The sequence below is a fragment of the Heptranchias perlo genome, chromosome 3, assembly GCF_035084215.1.
Source record: "Heptranchias perlo isolate sHepPer1 chromosome 3, sHepPer1.hap1, whole genome shotgun sequence".
NCBI lineage: Eukaryota > Metazoa > Chordata > Chondrichthyes > Hexanchiformes > Hexanchidae > Heptranchias > Heptranchias perlo.
This window is the reverse complement of record NC_090327.1, coordinates 20,923,915-20,938,219: the sequence shown is the minus strand read 5'-3', so window position 1 is coordinate 20,938,219 and position 14,305 is coordinate 20,923,915. Positions and strand designations below refer to the sequence as shown.

The 14,305-nt window shown below is 40.0% G+C and overlaps 1 protein-coding gene across 10 annotated transcripts in view; it reads left to right on the top strand.

Moving 5' to 3' along the window:
• Nucleotides 1–13,767, top strand: part of LOC137311025 (solute carrier family 45 member 4-like) — a 108,142-nt gene extending 94,375 nt beyond the window's left edge. For all 10 annotated transcript variants that reach the window (XM_067978476.1, XM_067978486.1, XM_067978471.1 and 7 more), the window contains 4 exons: nucleotides 88–1,175; nucleotides 5,273–5,372; nucleotides 8,708–8,919; nucleotides 9,531–13,767. In XM_067978476.1, the coding sequence (XP_067834577.1) occupies nucleotides 88–1,175; nucleotides 5,273–5,372; nucleotides 8,708–8,919; nucleotides 9,531–9,890 (1,760 nt within the window). In that variant the 3' untranslated portion in view covers nucleotides 9,891–13,767. The remainder of the gene's footprint in view (nucleotides 1–87; nucleotides 1,176–5,272; nucleotides 5,373–8,707; nucleotides 8,920–9,530) is intronic.
• The last annotated feature ends 538 nt before the right edge of the window (nucleotides 13,768–14,305 follow it).

The window sequence follows — 14,305 nt, the reverse complement described above, 5'->3', positions numbered from 1 at the left end:
AAAAGGGATCTAAAATCATTCAAAAAAAGTGATTTATAGATGCAGATTAAGAACCTAATTTGGTTTTCACCTCTAATTTCTCCCTAGGGCTGGGTGGAGCTGTTGGCTATATGCTGGGTGGCTTAGATTGGACACAGACTGCTTTGGGCCAGATCTTCAATTCCCAACAACAAGTCCTCTTCTTCTTTGCAGCTATCATCTTTTCTGTGTCTGTTGCTTTACATCTTTTCAGCATTGAAGAAGAGCAGTATAACCCTCAACAAGACCGCATTGATGAAACTGAGACACATTCAACTGCTAAAATAAATGACAGCCTCCCACCCCTCCCTCGGCCTGACCTGCTCCACGAGGAAGGACCTTGCGCTGCTTCAGCCTTCCCTGATGAAACATGCTCGGCACAAGATGTCAATCTCGACTTCCTGGATGTAAATATTGGACGTAGCAAAAGTGACTCTGTTTTGCACATGCCTGATGCAACGATAGAAATTGAATCAGAGTTGTTTTTTTTGCGAGACATTGAACCTTCCATTTTTCAGGACCAATGTGATAGCCTGTGTAACTCTTTAGCAAGTTTACCCAAATGTAACAATCAGGAGATTATATCCAGGTTCAATCACGTGTCTGCTTCGCTCAGGGAACATGAGTTTGAAGATGTTTTTCAGGATGATCTGAAGACTGATTCCAAAGTGGCAAACGGACTTGCTGATGACGTGACTAATGGTAATATCAACCATAACACCAGCAGGGTTGGAATGAAACCATCGACCTGCAGTTCCATGCGCAGACGGAGGCACATGTTCTACCGGCAGCCATCTCACACTTTCTCATACTATGGCAAGATGGGTTCCCACCGTTACCGCTTCCGTCGTGCCAATGCCATTGTGCTGATCAAATCGTCACGCAGCATGAATGACCTGTACGATCTACAGAAGAGACAAAGGCAGCGACAGAGACAACGTAACCAGAGTGGTGTGACCAATTCGAGCAGTGATACAGAGAGTGAGGAAGGAGAGACTGAGACTACTGTGAAGCTTCTATGGTTGTCCATGCTGAAAATGCCAAAGGAGCTATTAAGGCTCTGTATATGCCACCTGGTAACCTGGTTTTCAGTGATTGGAGCTGCAGTGTTCTACACAGACTTCATGGGGCAGGTTATCTATGGAGGAGATCCAAAAGTAAGTTTGTCCTTAGATACGGGGGTGAAGCCAGAGGACTGGAGAATTGCAAATGTTATACCCTTGATCAAAAAAGGGTGTAAAGATTAACCCAGCAACTACAGGCCAGTCAGTTTAACCTCAGTGGTGGGGAAACTTCTAGAAATGATAATTCGGAACACAATTAGCAGTCACTTGGACAAGTGTGGATTGATGAGGGAAAGCCAGCACGGATTTATTAAGGGCAAATCGTGTTGAACTAACTTGGTAGAGTTTTTTGATGAGGTAACAGGGAGGGCTGATGAGGGCAATGCAGTTGAAGTGGTGTATATGGACTTCCAAAAGGTATTTGATAAAGTGCTGCATAATAGGCTTGTCATCAAGATTGAAGCCCATGGAATAAAGGGGGCATGGATACAAAATTGGCTAATAATAGGAAACAGCAGTGTGAACGTTATTTTTCAGACTGGAGGGAGGTGTTCCCCGGAGTAGGCACTAGGACCACTGCTTTTCTTCATATATATTAATGACTTGGACTTGGATGTACAGTGTACAGTTTCCAAATTTGCAGATGACACAAAACTTGAAAGGGTAGTAAACAGCGAGGAGGATAGTGATAGACTTCAAGAGGATATAGACAGGCTGGTGAAATGGGAGGACATGTGGCAGATGAAATTTAACTTAGAAAAATGCGAAGTGATACATTTCGGTAAGAAGAACATGCAATATAAACTAGAGGGCACAATTCTAAAAGGGGTACAGGAACAGAGAGAGCTGGGGATATATGTACACAAGTTGTTGAAGGTGGCATGGCAGGTTGAGAAAGCAGTTAAAAAAGCATATGGGATCCTGGCCTTTATAAATAGAGGCATAGAGTATAAAAACAAGGAAGTCATGAACCTTTATAAAACACTGGTTCGACCACAACTGGAGTATTGTGTCCAGTTCTGGGCACCGCACTTCAGGAAAGATGTGAAGGCCTTACAGAGGGTGCAGAAAAGATTTACTAGAATGATTCCAGGGATGAGGGACTTTAGTTACGTGGATAGACTGGAGAAGCTGGGGTTGTTCTCCTTGGAACAGAGAAGATAGAGAGGAGATTTGATAGAGGTGTTCAAAATCATGAAGGGTCTGGACAGAATAGATAGAGAGAAACTGTTCCCATTGGCAGAAGGTTTAAGAACTCGAGGATATAGATTTAAGGTGGTTGGCAAAAAAACCAAAGGTGATATGAGGAAAAGCTTTTTTATGCAGCGAGTGGTTCTGATCTGGAATGCACTGCCTGAGGGGGTGGTGGAAGCAGATTCAATCATGGCCTTCAAAAGAGAACTGGATAAGTACTTGAAAGGAAAAAACTTGCAGGGCTACAGGGATAGGGAGTTGGATTAGCTGGATTGCTCTTGCACAGAGCAGGCACGGACTCAGTGGGCCGAATGGCCTCCCTCCATGCTGTAACCTTTCTATGATTAATTTTTAATTTAGCCATTTTCTTTGTTCTTGTATAATAAGAATATCAAGTATGAACAAGATATGGCTGTTCTGCCCACTGTCTGCTTCTTCCAACAGGTGAAACAGAATATACAGTATTGTGGAGTTAAAACCATTTGGCCTTGCTATAATTCACTCCCAAAGAATACTCCAGAGTACAAATCTAACCATCTAGATTAGATGACCGTGACTAACTAGATTCTGTAGATGATTCCATATTTTCTACAGCATGAGCAGTACAGTATTTGATCTTTGTTTATCTTTATAACTTTCTATTCTGTTTACCAGATAATCATCTAGATTTCACAGCATCAGAAATTTATAGCACCAAAGGAGGCCGTTCAGCCCATCGCACCTGTACTGGCTTTTGAAAGAGCTGAACGCTTAGTCCCATTCCCTTGTAGAATCATCTTCTAAATGGAATTAATTGACCTAGTATTAACTGCTTATGTTATTCTTTAGCATATCCACTGTTTGGAAGGAGGGTAATTTTTAAAAAAATCTTCTGTTTAGTCCTATTTATGAAACCCCCATCATTGTAGCTTGGTGGTAGGTGTTCATTCATCTGATTTTTAAATAGGTTTTGGTTTTAATCAAAACCAAATTCAAGCTGCATAATTTCAAATGGAAATTCTAGGTTCTTTCACATCCGGTTATGTTACTGAGGACAAGTCAAATGAAACTCCACAGGCTCTCTACATAGGTTTAGAAATAAGTAGATTGGATGGTTTGTTCTTTTACCGAGAATATAAAGTAGCAAGGTTATAATGAAAAAGTATAACATGTGTAAAATTCAGTCTGCTGGAAAAGCGGGTGTGTTATCCAAGGAAGACCCGGATTAAAAAAGTTGAGATAGGAATCTTAGAAATGACAGCACAGAAGGATACCCTTTGGTCAATTATGCTATTGCTAGCTTTTCAACTGCAATGGTCAACTCTACTCCTGTTTTTCTGCCCCTTCCTTCTATCTTTTTATATTCCTTGTCAACTACTCAATCAGTTCCCTTTTACCTCAATAGAAAATTTTGATGAAGCCACCATGTTTTAATTCAGTCAGAGCTGTTTATGGAAATAGTACAGATTCAAGAAAGGGCTGCTTAATTTTCAGATTTGACTTGAAGCTAAAATGTTGTTTGTAAATAAGGACTGGAAAACTTTAGTACTGTTTTCAGATGATGATGATTTAAAGGTTCTCCTGACCACAGTTTCAGAATGGGTATAAATTCACAAATTGGGATAGTATTATTCCACCCTCACTTGGACTCCGATAGGTTTGTTTTTATAACCAATGACTAATCTTTCAGCTTCTATTATCCTAAATTTTGCAGCATAAGGAAAGCCAGAGTATGAAGCAGTCATGATTTAAGAAAACAGGATGAAATGCAAATGTGTGACTTGACCTTTTACTTTTAACAATATCCAAGCTCTTAAAACATCAACTAAATAAACTATAAAACAATTAATGGGCATACTTTGTGCTAAGGTCACATTAGATGTACACAATTTTTCATTCTATCACAAAGCATCCTTGTTCTGTTTTCTTAAACTTCTGATTTTCAAATCCCAACTTAGTGCGCAGAGCCTGCTGCATATTCCTGTTTTCTTTAAGGGGTGAAATAAACTTAATACTTCGGACATTCTAACATCTGAAATGATTCACTCAAACGTACCTGACATTTAATTTGCGTTCTCCTTTTTTTTAACCTCAGTCTTTCTTCCCCACTCCAACACCCAAAATAAAGAGTTTAGACAATTACTGAAATGAGAAAGCAGCAGTGATATCTTGGACATCTTTGGATATTGCTATGACTTGACAGCTTGGGGAGGTGTTAGTGAGCATTACAGATTGACTTATTCTCTTATTTTTTATTTCAATAAGTGACTCACTAACATACAATGCATTCTCAGAAGATTCTAGCTGAACACTTGGATAAGAATTGCACGGGAAACTGGTGTTTTCTAACTTTTTTATATATAGTAGTGTTTGTCTAATTGATTTTAGCATTGTGCATCCATTTCTCAAACTACCAGCCCACAATCAACTCATTTGGGGGACAAAAATTATGGACTTTTTTTTTCTACATGTGAGCATCTAACACTGACCAGAAAGTTTCAACAGAAATGGATGTCTATAGGAGCTGAATTTCAAAAAATTGCTCAACTAACTTTTTAAAACTGGATTGTGTGTGTATCCTTATAGTCAACATAAAATGTTATTGTGGATAAACAAAATGCATAGCAAAAACTTTAGCTGTTTATAAACATAAAAGAATAAATTTCATCTTGTGCTAGGTTTCAGCCATACTCAAAATCTTGGTCCTGTCATCAGATAAAAATTAAACTTGCCCACATGCTACACTTAGCAGTCATCTGAAGATTGATTTCCCCTGCCACATCACTCAATCATGACTCCTGACAAGTTGATTTGCCTCTGGCCTTGGCATTCCTTCTCTTTCCTTTTCCCTTCTCCCTGCCCCCCCCCCCCCACCCCGACCAAAACAATGTAGGAATGGAGTATTTTGAAATTTTAATAACATTGCAGTTATTGAGACAAATATGGCAATATTAGTTGTTGGTGTTGATGTCACTGGCCTAATCAAACATTCTTCAAATAACCATTTGTTTCTCCAGGGTCCTTCCAATTCTACCGAGCTCTTGAACTATAACACTGGCGTGCAGATGGGATGCTGGGGACTTGTTATTTATGCTGTTACTGCTGCCATCTGTTCAGGTTAGTATTGAGGCTAACTGTGCCAGAACCAGGCTATGAAGGTTACCATAAAATCCGGTCCTTATATTAATGCCAAGGTCTTGCTGCACACTTGATATAATCAATTGCATGATTATATCAGGTACTTTTTGTTTAAAGAACATTTTAATACTAGTTAGACTGTCGTCAACTTGAAAAAAATGCTTGAGCTGTAGGTGAAAGGCCACAAGGCAACAATATGCAGGTCATGAATGGAGATTAGTTGTTGTACCCTTTAGTGTTGACATAATGATACCCAATGTTTTCATAACTGTACAGTAGATTGTCCCTTTGTCTATGTGATACTGCTTTTGGGAGCCATAAAAAATGTGTTTTGTTAAAGAGGATGTTTTAATGTGGCAATGAACAAGGAGGTATTGTTTTTAGCACAGCAGGGACCAATTTGGCATGAGGAGCAAAGTACTAAAACCTGCGTAAATGCACTCGAATTCATTATCAGTAGTGTGTGGTTTTTATACGGTTTCTGAATTCAGTTACTGTCTGATTCTCTTGACTTTATAGCAATAGCTCTGATGCAGAATAGAGGGGTATTGGAGTCTAAATGAAATTTAAGATTAATGGGATGGGGGTTTGCAATGTTGCCAAGATAGCCAGGACATCTCTTGCCTATAATCTAAAAGAGCCATAACTTATTTGGTTGATCAAAGGTGTCTATCTCAGTGAGGAGCTGCTGAACTTTCCAAATGAGTAAGCTGTTTTGGAGAGAATATTTTGGACAAAAGATGTTTGGGGACAAAATGTATTCATGCAGATATTGCTTTCTAAAAATGTATAAATTTAGCTATTTATTGAGTAGTTATTACTTGTGGAAAAAATGCCAATTATAATATGTTCAGTAGTTTTGCTTCAATGTTCAATCAGTAATAAGTTGTACAGATATTGAAGACTAAGGGGCAAAATGTAACACTTAGGGCTCAATTTTCGCACCCCCGAGCGGGTGCGTTCGTGGCAGGGGGACTGCGAAAATCGGGGATTTCCGGGGCGGGTCCGGAGCCCGGCTCCAACCTGCCCACTTCCGGGTTCCCCAGTGACACGCTAACATGCGCGTGCAGCCCCCGCATGTGGGACACCTGCCGGCAATTAAAGCCGGCGGGATGCCACTTAAGGTAATTATTTAGGTACTTCAAGTCGTTTACAGACCTGATTAACATGATATTTTAGGAGGGGTGGGATTTTCCAAACAACTGGGACTGCTTCCCATACTGGGGGAAGCACTCCCAGTTCAAATGGACGTGTTGCAGCCATCAGCCTGTGGCAGCTGCAAAGGTCCAATTGACAGGTGGGGGGAGACCCTCACTCATTGCAGGAGGCCACTCTGTCACTTTGGACAAAGTTTGGCCTCCACCACCCTCCTCCTAACAATCAAATTCACCAACTTGCACACTTACCCCAGTGTCCAGGCACATTTACCTACCTTGCGGACCCCCTCAAATGTACATCTTCCGGATGGGGGCCGCCGTAACTGGAGTCATGACCTCCTCTGAGGACGAACAGCATCACCAGCCACAGCGTCCACCTCTGACACGTGGAGCCCCACAACACAGTGCTGTGACACATCCACCTGCACAGCAGGAGGGAGGGCAATGGCAGAGAGAGATGCATCGCAGAAGGCACTACACGCGCCATAGGGTCTACAGACCGAGGCTCAGCTTCCTGGACCTCTCTGAGCAGCAGTGCACACGGAGGCTCAGAGTCACTCGACATGTAGTCGTGGACATCTGCAGCCTCCTTGATGCCGAGCTGCTCCCGGCTGGCCCGAGCGCCATCTTCTTACCTGTCGCTGTCAAAGTCACCACTGCCCTCAACAACTTCTCCTCCCCATCCTTCCAGGGTGCCACCGGGGACATCGCCGAAGTCTCTCAGTCATCTGCACAAAAGAGCCCTGCGAATTCACCTACACCCACTCTGCAGTGACACAATGGGTGGCATCAGGTGTGGGTCTTCATTGTGATCCTCAAGAAAAGGCATTATTGCACAAACCAGACAAGATTTGCAAAGACGTGGCAGTAGTGGTGACAATATAATATGTAATGTGAGTTGATCAGCAATTAAATGTAGGTAAACACCATGACAAACCCTCAAACACCCTTGTGCATCCCCTTCATGCTCATGACACATTTGCCTTATGCTTCCTACTGCACATATGTGATGCAGGCCCTGTGGCTGCAGCACAGGTAGTGGCAGGTTGAGTGAGGCTGACCGTGAAAGAGAGCGAGCCATGAGATTGTATGAGGATTGGGTTGAGTGGTAGTGGTGGGATGTGTACTGGCGAGGTGAGTAAGTGCAGGTAAGATGAGGATGAGCTTTGAGTGGGTGTGAGGAGTAATGTGACAGAGTAGTGTTGGCAGTGCAGAAGGAGATGTGGGGTGGGGCGGTGATGTGGCAGACGGAGTGTAGGGGAATGAGTAAGTGTACTCACTTTGGCTGACCTACTGAGGTCATTGGAGCGCCTCCTGCACTGTATGCAGGTGCGCGATATGTTGGTGGTGCAGGTGACCTCCTCTGCCACCTCGAGCCAGGCCGCTTCCTCCTGCCCGCCGGGGGGGAGATCTCTGTCCTCCCCCTCCTCCTCACCCCATCCAATAATACCTGGAATGAGGCATCATTAAACCTGGGAGCAGCCTTTCCCCTGGGCTGCTCCATGCTGTAATTTTTCCTATTTTCTGCAGCATCAGTCAGTGGAGGACTGCCCCTTTAAATAGGGCTCCTCCAGCTGACAGCCTATGCTGCGCGTGCGCAGTCCACCCGCTGCGCAGCTTTCCAGCGCGAAACCAGGAAGCACAGGTAAGTGGCTGCAATTAGCCTGCGATTGCGTGCGGAGCACCCCGATTTGACTGGGCGCGTTGCCCACGCGCCCAGTCGACCCCCCCCGCTGCGAACCCGCCACCCTCCTAGTATCGGGCCCTTAGTTATGGAATGTGGATGTGCCCCTGCATTTTTAGTTAGCTTGCCCACATGAGTGAGATGCACTTGGTTTGCTACTTTGCAGCAATCTGAAGTGTGCAAAGTCGGTAGGTTTGCCATGTGTGCAATTTCTCCCTCCACCCTGTTGAGTTTGGCTATTGTGTAAAAATGGGGAGAGAACACTTTACACGATCTAGAGTATTTTTGGAATGTTGGACTAAAATAAACCAAATTATTAACTGATGGGAAAATAGTGATTTATTTATTTTCAGATATTTGCAGCTCTTGATTTAAAATCCATTCACTCCACTAATTTTATACCAGCAATTAAACATCTCATTAAATCACTGATTTATTTTTGTAAACTTTGATTATTTTTCTTTTCCTGGCAGCCATTTTACAAAAGTACCTGGACAACTACGATTTGAGCATTAAAGTTATCTACATACTGGGAACACTAGGGTTTTCGATTGGTACTGCAGTGATGGCTATTTTTCCAAATGTTTACGTGTCGATGATAATGATCAGTACAATGGGAATAGTGTCCATGAGTATCTCGTACTGTCCATATGCTCTTCTTGGACAATACCATGAAATGAAAATGGTAAGCAGCATGTTTGAAGTTTCTTTTTGCGGAGCGTCTATTGACACCACTGTGTCAGCCAGTGAGTTGCTTGGTAGCATAAATTCTTAAAATTATGTAGACTAAAGGTGGGATCCAACTACAGCATAATTAATTATGTGTATGCCTTGCTTACTTTTGAGCGAAGATGGTCCCCTATTCTAGCAGTGTCAGTTATCATTCCAGATGCTGCGTTGTAACGGAGTGCACTTCTCTCATCCAGGTACACAGAATGGCATAGATTGGGATGGGAACTTTCAAACCTGTGACTTAAATGAGCCATGAAAGGCAGACTAATCTCTGTGTTGAAGTGTGTGGCATACTTTCAAATGTCCAATATCCCACTAATCTAAATTTCTGTGTGCTTTCAAACAAAAGGACTTGAATTACTTTTTCTCTTTGTAAAGCCTTTAGAGAAAGGGCTAGCACTCTTGTAAAGCATACAATTAGTGAGTTTGAGAGCAATTCAATATTTTAACATGTTTCACCTTATTCCTAATTTTTAATGTTACAATGCTGATTGTTATAATTCTAATTATATGTTGGGATCTTCATTATCAAGACTAGTCAAACTTTTTTGTTTTGTTTTGCAGTATAGAAATCACAGTCCTGGAAACTCCAAGAGGGGCTTTGGGATAGACTGCGCAATCCTATCCTGTCAAGTTTATATTTCCCAAATACTGGTAGCATCAGCACTGGGTAGTGTGGTGGAAGCAGTTGGTTCAGTTCGAGTCATCCCTATTGTGGCATCCATTGGTTCATTTCTTGGCTTTTTGTCTGCCTTATTTCTTGTGATATATCCTGGGAATCAGGAGGACCCAGTGGAGGAAGAGAATAGAGAGAATCTTATGGAATCTTCAGAAAGCAGTGGGAAAAATAAGGGGAAGCCAGTTGTTTTGAAGCTGACGCGTAAAGGCACCATCTCTGAAGTGGAAATCGAATCAGCTGTTTGAACTGACACATTAGCGAAACATTCCAGAAATTGCATGATCAGAAATGTGCAACAAATTTCCTGTCCTCCATTCTCTTCTGCAGTCTTAACCCACTTTGCAAAAAAAAAAGAGCAAAAACTAACCACATCAGGTTCTGGTAAAAGCCTGCCCCAGCTGTCTGGTAATGTGTACTATGAAACAAAACATTTTCATGAGTAACATTTTTTAATAAGTTTTAAAAATGAACATCTTCAGAACAAATTTAACATATTTTGCTTCTTTTATGTACCAACGGCTACAGTGAGGCATCAAGTGAATAGGCAGATTTTTGGTACATACAAAGAATTGTCTTGATTACTGCGCAAACATAGCATATTGTAGTTAGTTTAAAAAAAAATTCTATTTTGCGGTAATATAGAAATCACTTTCCTAAAAAGCCACTTTTAAGTCTGCATTTATACCATTGCTGGCACTCTTGATTGAAACTTTAAAAGTTCTGACCTAGGTTAACAAATAAATAGAATGTTAAAGTGGTCATTTGGAACAAAATTGCCATTAATTTGTTAGTGTGGAAATGTAGACGACTGATCCAACTTATTTTCCTGGGCAACTTAAAGCTTTTTAAACTGCATTATGCAATTGTTTTTCTTTTACGTGTATATCTTTGAGGTAGGTTTCCAACTAGGCCATGAACATCTTTGTTCATCATACAAAATGTAAGAAATAATGAGCTACCAAATTTTCTCGTGTAGGATGCACATCATTAGCTGACTTAGAAGTGGCTTGCCCTGTTAACTATTTTGTGGTAACCTGTACACCAAACACTTTATGGTGTCACAAAAAAAACTTTATATAAAATGGGCAATGTCCTTGGACAAGATAAAATTTTGTATAATAAGCCCTGATTAAATGACTGAGAACTGTCTTGTGCTATTTGTGTATACAACTAGAATTGTTGGCCTCTGAATATTGAACCTAATCTATCAAGTATCTTTGTTTTAGATAGCAACCGTCCAGGTTTTCTGTTGTTTGAGATTTTGAAAGCAGAAGCAGTGTTTAAATTTGAATACCAACTTTGCTGTATGTTCATTTTTTTTCATATCTTCTCCTGGGGTTGACTTTTAAGTCAAAGAACAAACATCTGACATGAATGCTACAAATTAATACAACTGATTAAATCAACAAAGACTAAACAAAGAACTTGCCCTGAAAATATAAATGGTGTACAAATTCCTCCAAGATCCTCACTCCTTTGTGTAAAGGATCTGCTGCCTTTGTGCTGAACTTCCCATACTCTGCTTTGCTAGGTTGATGGCTGAGTTCTGTATGTTCTAATTATATATTTTTTTCCTCTTTCATCCAAGACTGTTCTCATAGCTGCTTTATGATCAGGAGGTACATTTCCACAGGATGGGTCTGGCCCTGCTAGTTTTCCCTCCACAGGGAAGGGCTGCCATCTTTCAGCCTGTCAAATCTGCACCACCTCCCCCAATGAGGATTTCAGAGCTTAAATGTTGTTTGAGACTGCAATTCAGACTTAAGGTGTTTCTATTTGGCAATCCCAGCACTATAGCGCTAGAAGTAACAGGTTAGCAAATCATCTACTATGGAGGGAATTGTTTTAACGCCTAGAATGATAGCTATAGGAAAACAGATTGGAGAAGCCCAATTAGGGTTGCATTTTTATCACTGGATGAAAGTTCACGAAACATGATAAAATGCCAGTCTTGAAAATTGAGCTCGGGCCAAAGCAGCCAGAAACTAAATGTGGCCTGATTTTTATAGATACAATTTCTGAGGTGGATTTAAGTTTGCCTGTTACTATCAGGAAAGGACAGCAAAAATGTGGCATACAATAGTGACATTTCTGTTGTACAGAAGCTCTTCTCAATGCAGGGGTGAAAGAACTACTCACCACAGCCTTGATATTTCCAGACTTAGCCTGGACCTTACTCAGCTCAGTTTTAGATTGTGAAAATGATTCTGAATTACATTTCTCAGTGATGAAGAAAAAGAAGAAAAAAACTGAGACTTACCACTGAGTTCTTGTTGCGAGCAGACGAATCAAACAAATGTTGCAATAATTTATCTACCTACCTTTGTTGTAAAAATAGACTTCTGAATGCATGCAGAAACTGTGCTGTGTCATCACCAGAAAAATAATAATGGCATTGTATGTAATATCTATTCTGAACTCCATCAGTAAATCCATTATTAGTACTTGAAGTGTGGATGCAGTGCAAGGACGTATGTGTTTGGAACAAAAGCACCATCTTACCAAAGCAAATAGACATCAACAAGTGGCAAAGGAAGGAACTTTGCAGGAATTCCGTAGTTCAACATACTGGTTTTATACCATCAAGATGTTGACTACTAAATCAAAACTCTATGAATGTAGTATGCTTAGTTCTTTGAATGCTAAGGCAATCCAACAAAAAATTGCACAGTTTTAGATCAAAGACTTTTAAAACACATTTTTCAAGGTCCTATTTATTTTGCAATTATATTGTGAATTAATTATTTTTTGTATTTTAAAATACTACTGAACTTAGCAGACCTGTTCTAACAAAATGTTAACTTGTGTTGGGTGAAGTTTATATTTGAACTGTTCTGATGAGGTAATTATCCTCAAGGATTTTTAAAGTTTCAAATTTCATTTTATATTTGTATGGAAAAAAAATTAATGTAATGGGTCTTTGATTTTTCTGAACTTGTCAGAGTTTTAAATCTGTTGCTAACCCATTCCCAGCAAAAGTGGAACTACTTACTGTTCAAACAAAAATGCTATAATAGACTTTGAGGATGAAGATAATGGGAAAGTGCAGTATTTTATGAATATTCCAATGCAATTTGTAGAAAGGTCTGTTCTGTGTCAATTGGGGGAAAAGCTGTTCAGAAAATACAAGAAGTTTAATTTTATTTATATTAACAATGACCAGGGACTAAGATCTTAATTTGTTTCAGTGGTATGACTTGTTCACTTTATTTAATACAAAGAATTGTGCTTGGTCACACCACCTGTATGATGTGCCCAGTTGACAAAATGATCAATGTATAACTTATTTTGTGTGAACAGGTCCCAAATATAATTGTAGTGTTTGCTCTATGTTCTGCACATTCAGATCTACAGCTAAAGCAATTATACTTTTAGCACATCTGTTTGTTTTAAAAATCCTCATAATTGTGGCGAATGGGCTGGTTGCTTGCCAACTTTTGTTAAAATGTAGCAAAGATCTTGCATTTGACCCATCCACCAACAAAACATAACTGAAATATGCCAAAATGACACAGTGATTGCTCCAAATTTGCACAGCATGTACATGGTGTTTCTTTTCTGTATATTTAAGGATTACCAAAATTGTCTATATTAAGAAATCCATGGTTTTAGGAGGCTAGTGTCACCTTGTAACTATTGAACTGCACTTAGACAGAATGGAGGAGGAAAAACATCAAATGCCTCCCATTTGTACCAATCGCTATATAAAGGCATCTCAATTTAAATATGGTTCCATAGTGAACTGGCCAAAAGACAACTGCTTTTTTTAAATCAACTTATTAAGTTGGGGCACTAGTAGCTCTTGCTGAGTGGAAATATTAAATGTGTTAAACACATGTGCTTTAGTTTTTAAAAAGGGATGTAAGCAAAGAATGTTTAAGATAGAATGATACGAGTGACTTAATGGCATAGACTTTATTTCTATATTTTCAAGCTTTTTTTTGTTGGAGGGATTTAAAATGAGTCATTGCATGAAACAGTGACTGTGACTATGTTCAGCACTTTCCATTTTAACTGTGTACTCAGTTGATTTTAAAAGAAAATGAGAAAAGAATCTATTCTTCCATATACGTGTTTCAATATATTCTCTTTCATGAAGAATAAAAATTTCAGTGAAACTTATTTTTGTCTGTGTGCACTTACTTCCACTACAGACTACCTCTTCAGTTAGGTAGTTCATTGTATGCCTGACCAATGCAGATTCCCTTTAAAATCGAGAGTAGCCGACCAAATTATTTTGTGATGAATTTGCAGTAGCTGCATCACAAATGTCAACCCCCTTACGCAGTGACCTGAAGTGCACTGGCAGTTGCCCTGAATACAAAACTCAAATTACCCCATCAAGTTTACAATCTATATAATATAACTTGGAATGATTTGCAGGCTGTCAAGGTTCAGATCATAATTCTTAACTGGTTGCCATTGTTCCATTTTGGTTTATGTTATCAACTGAGCACCTCGATTGTAATCTTATTTCTTGTAACTTCATTTCCCTTTTAAATCTCTCTGTGCTACAATTAATGATTCATCTTCTGGCTGTTGATTGGCTGAAGTTTGGTGCTGTATTCTGTTCTTCCTTCTCCATATCTATCATTTCTCCCCCCACCCCCCCTTCCAAATTAAATCATATTGATTCTCTCTATATTCATTGGTTTTATTT